The sequence below is a fragment of the Panthera uncia genome, chromosome D2 (genome assembly GCF_023721935.1).
Source record: "Panthera uncia isolate 11264 chromosome D2, Puncia_PCG_1.0, whole genome shotgun sequence".
Taxonomy (NCBI): Eukaryota; Metazoa; Chordata; class Mammalia; order Carnivora; family Felidae; genus Panthera; species Panthera uncia.
Window position 1 is genome coordinate 68,747,834 of NC_064818.1, and position 11,449 is coordinate 68,759,282.

The following is an 11,449-nucleotide window of genomic DNA, read 5'->3' on the forward strand; positions in this document are numbered from 1 at the left end:
ACCAGCCTTCTTCCTCACCTTCTACTGAGGGGCTGCAGTGGCCGAGTGGCTTGCAACCCGGGCTACAGCAAGACACACACACACACACACACACACACACACACACACACACACACACAGGGTTTCAAAGGGCTACACACAGTTCAAAGTTTGAACGTTTCAACCACTGGTTTTTTTGGGTTTGTTTGTTTTTTTTTAGTGGTAAATCATCTTGTCTTTTAGGATATTATGGTGATAAATGCTCATTCTTTTTGATCTTCACTTAGCAAAATAAAAGTCGACAAGCCCCGAATTCTGTTTTTGAAATTTTACTGGTCTGTGGAACCTGAGGGTCCGGTCATTCTGGGGCTAGATGTTCTCCCTTCAAGCGCTCTTTCCTCTCTGGAATCTGTGCTTCATACAAAATATTCAATGAGTCCAAAGGCAGGAAGAAAATCTAGGAAATGGTGAAAAAATGGCTTTATATGTGTGTCTTGTGGAGCGTAACGGCTTTGAATTGGCGACAGCAAACAGCCTGACTTCCATCAAAACACAAATCATGGGGCGCACGGGTGGTTCAGTGGGTTAAGCACCCGACTTCGGCTCAGGTCATGATCTCACGGTCCGTGAGTTCGAGCCCCGTGTCCGGCTCTGTGCTGACAGCTCCGAGCCTGGAGCCTGCTTCGGAGTCTGTGTCTCTCTCTGTTTCTTCCCTGCTCATGCTCTCTCTCTCGCTCTCAAATAAATATTAAAAAAACAAAAAACAAAAGCCCACCACAAATCATCTGCGTGGGAGGAGTGTTCAAGTGATCTCCACGGCTTTGAAAGCGCCCCAGAACCTCGCCAAGAGTTTCTTCTGCTCTGTGACCAGTGGTTGCTGCAGTGGAACTACGTTATCCCCACAGTAGAGTCTGATCTGTAAAATCCATCGGCGACATTTGTGCTCGACGGCTTGGGATTTGGCACCCGAGATGCTAGATCGACCACGACAACTTCATAACCCTTCGTGAGACTGGATCGTCCGATCCCTCAGGGGGCACCTGGAGCTTGAGCGTGTGGAACGTCCTCCCGCCACAGAGCTCTGTCTCCCGGCCTCGGCTTCAACTTTTTTTTGGAAGTTGGTGCCTTGGAGCTTAGAAGGCACTGAACCTCATAAAAGTAAAGAAACAACGTAATAAATATTTCAGGCAAGCACACAAAGGCCACTTTACACATAAACTTCGAGTAAAGTACTATTTAAAATAGGATTTTAGGGGGCACCTGTGGGGGCTCAGTCAGTTGAGCATCCAACTCTGGCTCAGGTCATGATCTCGAGGTTCATGAGTTCAAGCCCCGCATCGGGCTGGCTGCCATCAGCACTGAGCTCACTTTGGATCCTCTGTCTCCCTCTCTCTCTCTCTGCCCCCGCCCCCACTCTCTCCCAAAATAAATAAATAAACTTTAAAAAAATTTTAAATAAAATGGGATTTCTATGAGAAAATGAGTTCTGAATTCCGGTCAGGATGCCGGGGAAAGACTCTTTCTGGCCTGCTTGTCCCAGCAGGGTCTCCCTCCAACCTTGTCTCAAATTCACAAGAACAAAACACAAAATCCAGAGAGAAGCTAGTTCTGAGCCCAAGGCGGCACCCTCCCTTGGCACGGGCTTCCTGGTTACCTGGTTTTTGGGGAGATGGAATCTACTGGGGGTCTGGGTGGGCAGAAGCAGGGCAGACCTGGAGGAAGGACAGCAGGGGTGATGGGCATTTGGGGTTGTCTCACCTAGTCAGAGCTCATAAAGAGAACCTAAGAAACAAGTAGTGTGCAAGTTTAACTGGTATTTCCTGAAACAAGCAAAGTAGGAGGGTGCTGAGAACACACACACACACACACACACACACACACGACTTACTGCCCTGCGCCTTAGTCATTAAAAAAAACAAAAAAAACAAAACAAAAAAACTGCATAGTGAAATGATGTGGAAAGCCATTCTAATATTTAATGTATTTCCCAAGTTAATGCAGAAGTTGACTATCAGTAAGTTTTTTGTTTTATTTCAGTGGGTCCTAAATTTACAGAACTACTTTGGCAATGTGCTAAATGGTAGAGATTCTTCTCTGGAATGTAATGACATCCTATTCCGTGTGTGTGTGTGTGTGTGTGTGTGTGTGTGTGTGTGTGTGTGTTTTGGAGTGCAATTAGGAGCAGATAGATAGTCTAGCCAACAGCATGGCCTTCGGACAATCAAAAAGTAAAACAAGGCTGAAAATTCCTCAGAAATAGAATACTTCTTAAATGCATGCTTAAAAAAAAAAATCAAGTTTCTTAAATATAACGTAGGTTAATAGTGCATCTCTATAGGGGCAGGAACATCAAGTCTGGTCACACTGTTCTCAGAGAGAATCATTAAAACAGCATTGGCATTTGTCAACCAGAGGCATCCTCTTAAGCTTCTGGTCCTAAAGAAGTGTGTACTCTTTCTACATTCACGGATTGGAGTAGAGTTATTAAGAAAAAACCCAAGGGGAGCCCGGGTGGCTCAGTCGGTTAAGCGTCCGACTTCGGCTCAGGTCATGATCTCACAGTTTGTGAGTTCAAGCCCCGCATTGGGCTCTGTGCTGACAGCTTAGAGCCTGGAGCCTGCTTCAAATTCTATGTCTTCCTCTCTCTCTGCTCCTCCCCTGCTCATGCTCTCTCTCTCTCTCTCCTTCAAAAATAAATAAAACGTTAACAATTTTTTTTTTAAAAGAAAAAAATCCAGCATGGAAAGAAATTCAGTGGGATGGTCTTTCCAATCTCTTCACTGATGAGGCTCAAACTGACAGTTAAGAACTACAAGCCAAAACAAAAAAACAAACAAAAACCCCCCACCACAGCTAGTATCTCTTTCCCTCGCTCATTCTCTTCCACGTATACATTCCTTTCTCTCACAAAACAAATCCCTAGGCTACCAAAAAAGAGACCATTGAGGACATCATGCAAGCTTCCTCTATTCTAATTTTCCCTTTATTCCAAGGATCCTGATTTCAGGGGATTCTTTCCAGTAGTAAAGTCATTAAGGTCCGTGGCATAATTTAAGTGTATGGAAAACAACACGGTGTGATGTGAAATGCCCACCACACACACATTAACTTCATGAAATTAATGCCGTTTCCGTATCTTTTTATTGAACATATTAGAGCTTTATTATTAAAGCTAGATAATTTGGGCAAGTTACATAGTTTGGTGGAAAATGTGAATATATCACTGGCTCGTCCAGTTCAATGAGAAATTTTCACACAGGCATGTGAAAATGTCTATGTGAAGACAGGCATGTGAAAATTTGCCTTTTGTAAAAGGCCAAGTTTTGCTACCAATGTTATAAACACAAATTTAAAATAGAACCTGGCATTCAATTTAAACTGCTTACTATTCATTGACTTCTAATAATAATTGGTATAATAAAGAGAACTGTGGTAAGCAAAACCTCTTAGTGGAGTTTAAAAAAGAAAATTCAAGCAATTTGAGTCAGCCTTGCCAACAGTCTGGAGAATCAGTCTGTTTAGCAAGTGGTGTATGTAAATAAATAATCAAAGATGCTATAAAATACAACTTGGTAAAGAGGCATTACCTATTTAATAAGTACAATATATACATAGAATTCTCTTGAAAAGCTTCATTTTATACAGAAACATATTTACAAAATGAACAGTGTAATCAAATTAAAGATTATCTGTACAATGCACACACACACATACATATACATATATATATATATATACACACACATATATATGTATATATATATATATATACACACACTTTTGGAAGATAAACAAGTTTTATCATTGTCATCAAAATGGACAGGCATATGCATTTTAAAAAAGAATTCATACCAGAAAATACATCTTTAATATACAATTATATTTTTCATTTATTTTCCTGAAAATTCTTCATGTTTGGATACGTTTTCAATTATTTGCTCTTGTTCAGAGCCTTGAGAAATTTCAGGTTTCTAGTGCCACCAACTGGTGTTAAAAATGAACAATCTCAGTGTCAAAAGAAGATTGTTTTGTTTTTTAAAAAGGATATCGAAAAACAGGCTAGTAGAGTCAACATTCATAAGGCAAACTAACCATACCGAGTAACATGATTGAGAAAAGTATTTTCACCACAGTAGCATATATATAACATTTACAACACTGATGGTTTTTTAATGTCTTGGTAAATCTTGATCTAAACTTTTATGAGGAAAATCTTTAGAAAAGAATATGCTGTGAAACAAAGTTTAGGAACACGCATGAAAACGTGATTAGATTCACTTTTATGAGCATCAAGTAGGCATTAATAATTTACTAAAATGGCAAAAATCAAATACTTGTCTATGCTCTTTGGATTTTTCTTCTTTTTTCCTAAAGAAGAAGTAAACACCAAACTATGGCAGAGGACGTGCAGACCTCTCAGCCTACCCCAGAGCAAGGACTCATTTCCCGAAGTTTCATGCCACAGCGAGATTTCTGGGCCACTACTTGCACAACTGGATTAACCCTCTTCCTACGGCAGCTGGCTGGGAGCTGCAGAGGCTCAAAGAGCTGCTTCTGGTGCCTTCCCTGCCATTGTCACTAGACCTCAGCTCCATGGGGACAGCAACAGTCCTGCCCGGTCTGTTCACCAGTAAAATCACAATACCCTGGACGGTGCCAGGCAATAGCACAATAGCAGACTTTCAATACAGGTGTTTTTTTTGTTTTTTTTTTTTTAATGAATAAATAACATGCTGGTAGCCTGATAAAATAATTCAAGATAAATCACTTTAAATGGCGTCAAAGATAGAAAGTTAAAAGAAAAACCAAAATACCGAAGTTCAAACCCATTTCTTTGCTCAAACCCACTGTTTTCAATCCTGAACACTTCACAGGCTAAAGGGAAGTAGTATGCGAAAAAGGGAGCCACAGTAAGAACTCACTTCAAAATGAAGGCCTAGTAAGCATATACAGATAAGACACACACACAAAATAATTTCCTGTTCAAAGAAACCAAAGCAGTGCTAACTATCAATGTAGCCTTTGATATGTACAATGAATAATGAACATCTAAAATAAATATTCCCCCAGATCTCAGGTTTATTCAGGCCATTTTCCTTTTTTGGACACTCCACTCTTCTCTCCGTATATTCACTATAGTAAAAGACTCTCTAAATCCCTAAATCCTTACACCAGGAGCTTTTTGTGAGTTCGTAGAAAGATGTGATATATGCACATTTTCATACATTACTTTGTTTGCTTCTAATCCACAACAGAAACTGAAGATACAATAGAAACTGAAGGAAAAAAAGAAGATAAAGCATTCTCTTCAAAAGTTTTCCATAGTTTCTTATATTTATGGGGGGGGGGGCGGTAAGTAACAATAAGTCAGAACATGATTTATGACAGCTTTCTTCTAAAGTTGCTTCACCATTTAACTTTCCCAAATGGTGGCACAAGTGTTAATATTGGAATGTTTTATTTTTGTATGTAATAAATGTGTATATTCTTAAAAAGTGTGTAAACATAGGACACTCTAGATCTGATCACTGTTTGGCCTCCATTCATATATTTTGTGTCTTGGAAGGAAAAAACAAATATTGTAGTGTATGAATCTCTATCACATAAGCAGCCATAAAAATGTAGTTTTGTTGGCTACTCTAAGCAGTGTAGAGGAATATCAATAGTGTGTCTAGAAACAAAGGGGAAAATAATTCAGATTTGATTGCACTCACCCTCTTCTTTTATTTTGATATATTATTATTGGTAAAAATAACAAGACACATTATGGTAAGACTGACACTTGTTACAGCTATTTTAAAAATGTTTTTGAACTTCTATTTCCATGCTGAAAAGATTTTGTTTTTGGATGACAAGACAACTCGATACACAGAAAAAATAAGACACTACATTGAATCCTTAGTAAAAATTAAGCATATGATCCTTTTAAACAATGTTGATATAAAAAAAATGTTAAAACACATTAACGGGACATTGCCACCGTAAGCCCAACTTTCAGAGCCATATAACTTCTGAAAGGCTTTTTCATCATCCCAAAGCTTACTTCTCTTAAGGGGAGAGAAAAGGATGCAAAAATCCAAAACAAGAGTGACACTTGTGGCAACATCTGCATGTCAGCCAAGGTGTCCTATCGTAGAGATGACCTGAATGTAATGAAGTGTGAAAAACCACACACAGAAATGATAATAGGTGACAAATTACAAGAGAAGGGAACAAAATTCAATGATGTAGAAGTACCGATACCATGGACTGGCGACATGTAAGTGCGTATTTTAAATAAATATTGTAAAAATCCAACAGGCTACACAAATTTGGCTCTAAATTTCCCTTGGTTACAGAGATGTAATTATTTTGTATTTTAAATAAATATACTGAAACACATCACATTTGGGGACTGTAAGATCACTCTGCTGGAATACATAATTATATCAATGGTCAAGCATGGTGCTCAAATGAAATGGTTAACAGAGCCCTACGCTGGATTCTCCGGGGAACTGGTTCTTCATAAAAGCCTTACACATTTATCTTAACACCTGATGTCAGTAAAACTAAAGTATTTCAGCTTCAAAGAATTCATTATTCATCTCTCTGTTCTAATGAATAATCTATTTCACATTTTAAAATACAACTGAAGTCCGCAGAGATTTTCTAAGTGAGCGTGTTATTTAAAATCGGATTTTGTGCAACTGAAGACTAAAAAAACTCAACTATGAACTCAAACAATTTGAATCGGACGAAACGTACCTAGCACAGAGAAGGAAACCTGATGGAGGCATTCAATGGCTGATTATTGCTGGCGACCAAGAGCTGGCTTTCCTATTAGCGTCCATTAAAATGACAAGAAGTTAAGACTCACTGGCATCCCTGTGACACAACCAAATGGGATACTGGCAGGTCAAATATGATCTTTATCACTTTAGTTTTCTTCACGTTGGAGAAACAGCACATGACGGAATGATGAACACGTGTCCTTTCATGCAGAATTTTAAAAGCTGAATCATTTTTGACATTATATATTTTAAAAGGAAGAAATAAGGAGAAGGGGTTTTCAAAAGCCCTTGTAGTAATGTTCAGCACTTTGTATGACCATTAGCAATTTCGGGTGTTCTGATTCAGGGACAGGCTGTCACTATACAAAGACAAATTTCATCAAAGCTTTTGCTCTTACAGTATACACAGCAATGCATTCATATTGTAAAAGGATACTTTTTTATACAGATGAAGCAAAACAATTTTTTACTGACACACAAAGCAGGGAAAAGTTTCCAACAATAATGGGCAGTGGCACCTGCTCCTTATGTGGCTTTTGTCTGTTTAGTGAATGAGAGCTTTGCGTTAGGGTTTCTTCGTTCTCTGTTCGAGTTCATGCTGATGTTTAATAAGACGCTCAATTTCTGTTCCAAGTGTTTGTAGATTTTCCTTCACCAGTTAGAAAAAGGGGGAAAGAAAACAGAATTATTAGGTAGCGTAAGTATAAAGATTTAGTTTGTACTGTTTTTGCTTAAATTTTGAAACCAAAAGGGTGAGGATGAGTCTTAAATGCTCAGTGACACTGGCCAGGAGCACAGTGGTTTTCAGTAAAGGAGTCCTGCACATTTCAGAATCTGTCTTTTTACTGAAGCGACAGTAAATTTTGGTACACAAAATTATTACTAGATTTAAAATATTCTGTTTTAGGGACACCTGGGTGGTTCAGTCAGTTGAGCGTCTGAGTGATTTTGGCTCAGGTCATGATCCCAGGGTCATGGGACTGAGCCCCACATCAGGTTCTGTGCTGAACGTAGAGCCTGCCTAAGATTCTCTCTCTCTCCCTCTGTCCCCTGCTTGTGCACTCTCTAAAACTGAAAAATGATAATAATTAATTAAATAAAAACATTCTTTAAAATCCATTACTGACTATGGAGGCCCAAACACAGCACAAACAAAACAGTCAGGTCAGGTAATATCTGCAAAAAGTAGAGCTAGAATGTACATTAGAAAAGACACACCTCAATCTTAAAGCCTCGGTGATCAATCATAACTGACTATAATAGAGGTCAGAGGCGGCCCACTGCAAAATAAACAACTGTCTGTCCAATAGTGACGCTGATGTTTTGCTCTTTCTTTTTCATTAAGAAAAATACAGAAATTTGATCTCTGGGTCAAATGGCTACCTTGCATTACAGAACTGGTCATTTACACGCCAGCTCACGCAATGAAAGAGGCCCCATTATGCCATGCTTGCTGGTTGGTAAGTAAATGAAAAATATAAATACCTTCAATGTAATGTTTTTTAGTAATGTATCCTCTAAAACAGCCTGTAATTTTCTGTTGATCTCCAAAGAGAGTTCCAATGTTAATCCACTATCAGCTGGATGGGATGTATATAAAGATGCCATAATGCCTCCCCGTCTACTTAAATGGACTTTGTTAAAATCAGATGCCTCTGAAGAAAGTGTGCCTGATTCTTCCCGTAAAATGTAACTCTGAATTATTCTGTAAAATAAAATGACACTGTCAGTTATATACTTGCAGAATTAAAAACATTAGAATTTACAGGAGTTGGCTAATCATAAGCATAAAGATGATTAGCATAAAACAAATATCTATTAGGTTAAAAAGAAATATACTAGAAAATAAGGGAACTTTTCTCATTCAGTAGTTTCTTAATCCCATTTTTGTTCAACATGGTATTTATATTAACGATATACAAACACTGCTTTTCAATTTCGTTATTACCTTAATCAAAATACTTTTGAGTAATTTCTTTATTGCTCCATTCTTAGTTAGCATTTTCTATTTTCCTGTTATTAAACTCAGAACTTTATCCTTTTTCTTTTTTTAAGTCATGGGCAAAATTTTCTCTAAGACTAAAATTATTTCAAAATTAAAATTAAAAAGGCATGGGGACAGACTTTTTATATATATAAAACCTCTTACTTAAAAGAATATGACATTTGTAAGAGGACTCTGGCACAGCACAGGCTCTGGAGTCAGTCAGAGCTGGGCCCAGACCTCCAGCTTTTGGTCACTTACTAGATGAGTGGTGACTCTGGAACATTTAGTAATTTGACCTGAGCACCACCAGTTAACGTATAGGTCACTCAGTTGTAAGAAATCAATGAAATTTCGTTAAGTCACAGGCACAAAATCTTGTTCTTGGCAGGTGCCCAATAAATTACCCACTATATCCTACCTGACAGGAACAATAACCCACAACCCCATATTATCTCTTAGAGCCACAGTAATGAAAATTGAAAGTGAGGTAGAATATTCTTTTTAAATGCAAAGTTATTTTAGTATCTTAAAAAAAATCAACATCTCAGGCATCTGGGTGGCTAGGCAGGTTAAGCGTCCGACTCTCGGTTTCGGCTCAGGTCGTGATCTCACGGTTTTGTGGGTTCAAGCCCCGTGTCAGGCTCCGTATTGACAGTGCAGAGCCTGCTGGGATTCTTTCTCGCTCTTCCTCTCTCTCTGCCCCTAGCCTGCTCACGTTGTCTCTGTCTCTCTCAAAATAAATAAACTTAAAAAAATTTTAAAAGAAAAATCAACATCCACTGAACTCTCTGTATCACCTTAACGACCTGTTTTTTCTTTTTTTTGTTTTACAGAAAAACTAGGTTTTTCTGTATTCCCAAAACCTAGAACATAGTTAAGTGATCAATATAAGACTGGGAAATTAACAAATATTTTTTGAAAGATGGGCTCTTGTTATAATTAGTTCTGAAAACAGTAACTTTACCATACAAATAACGGTATTTCAAACACAGACTGTGTTATCATAATAATACATACTTTGTTTTTTTCCTAATTTCTTCTACCAATTGTTTGATATGATCCTCCATAAATTCTATCTTTTCATTTTTCCGAGCATGTGCTTTCTGTAGCCTTACTATCCTCTCAATCAACATGGCCTTATCTACTTCTGGAAAGTTATCCACAGCTACTGATGACCCAGTATTTTCTGGAGATCGATCTTCTGCACTGCTTCGAGCATTGAGGGACCCTGAAGACAAAAAAAAATCAGTTTAGATGCTGTGCTTAGTCTAAAGTCATCTCTAATAGCACATATTATTTCCTCTAGTATTGTTTTCAAATATTCACTCTAACACAGCCGGGCACAGAACACAAGTCCTACCTGGCCTGAGCTCTCGCTATTGAATACATGGATGTCAGAAGTACCAAAGGGCCTATTATGTCTCTCAGCAACAGGATGAGGAAGCGGCAAGAGAGAAACAAGAAACTCAGAAAAAGTCACAATAACAAGCCTGAAGTGAAACGAGGAGCCAAAGGCAGACACAGAGAGAGAAGACAGAATATACCAGTGGGTTCAGCTCGGAAGCCAGTCTCCTTAGGTACAAATCCCACTCCTCTGCTTTGTAGCTCTGTGACTTTGGCCACGTCATTTAACTCTCTGTGCCTTGGTCATTTCATCTTAAAATGGGAATAATGTTATTATTTACTTCATAGGATTATCTTTATTTAAATGAGCTAATGTATGTGAAAGTGTTTGGAACAGTGCATATAATAAGCACGAAGTGTTAGCTATTATTTTTACCAACATCAGTTGAGAAAAATTTCTGATCCTTTTTATACCACAAACATGAGCCCTTTCAACTCCATTTTGTAGACTGAAGACAAGGAATAGATCTTATTCGAGGCTGCACACTAATAAGTGACAGACTGGGTTCTAAATACCTATGTGTAATTTCAAACCCATGTTCTTTCTACTACATGATTTTCCCATTACCGGAACAGCTGATTCTCCCTGTAAGGTACAACTCCTGAGACGGAGTGTAGTGTAATGGCGCGAAAGGACTCTAGAGGCCGAGAGTTCTGTCGCTATGAATTCGGAGCAAGTCATGGAACCATTCGGAATCTTAGTTTCCTCATCTCTAAAATGTGAATTATAACACTTACCTCACACGACTATTCTGCAGAGTCAATAATATGTTTGAAGTGCTTAGCACGGTTCCTGGCATTCCAAAATGACAAATATACTGATTTTTTTTTTTTTTTGCTAATCATCATTTCCACAATGGTATCAATCATAATTTTTGGCATATTTATCATGAGAAAAGCTAAAAAATTTTAAAATACACATATATAGAAGCACTTGGGTGGCTCAGTCCGTTAAGCATCTGACTTCGGCTCAGGTCATGATCTCACAATTTGCGAGTTTAAGCCCTGCGTCAGGCTCTGTGCTGACAGCTCGGAGCCTGGAGTCTGCTTCAGATTCTGTGTCTCCCTCTCTCTCTCTCTCTGCTCCTCCCCCACTCATACTCTGTCTCTCTTTCTTAAAAATAAATAAACGTTAAAAATTTTTTTAAAAATAAAATACACATATATAAAAAATCTGGTAATGATCATTTCATTAGTTTTCAGGTGTTAAAATATAAAAGGAAAAAAAGAGAGAGGGAGAGGGAGAGGGTGAGGGAGAGGGTGAGGGTGAGGGAGAGGGAGAGGGAGAGGGAGAGGGAGAGGGAGAGGG

The 11,449-nt window shown here is 38.4% G+C and overlaps 1 protein-coding gene across 2 annotated transcripts in view; it reads right to left on the reverse strand.

Annotated features, from left to right (window-relative positions):
- Positions 1-313: 313 nt before the first annotated feature.
- The window catches only part of CCDC186 (coiled-coil domain containing 186), a 56,949-nt gene continuing 45,813 nt past the window's right edge, over positions 314-11,449 (reverse strand). Inside the window, exons 14-16 of one of the 2 annotated variants that reach the window (XM_049645811.1) lie at positions 9,754-9,964; positions 8,235-8,454; positions 314-7,398 (exon numbers count right to left, since the gene is read on the reverse strand). In XM_049645811.1, the coding sequence (XP_049501768.1) occupies positions 7,315-7,398; positions 8,235-8,454; positions 9,754-9,964 (515 nt within the window). In that variant the 3' untranslated portion in view covers positions 314-7,314. Of the gene's footprint in view, positions 7,399-8,234; positions 8,455-9,753; positions 9,965-11,449 lie in introns of those variants that run through there. The other variant, XM_049645812.1, reaches the window with a different exon arrangement.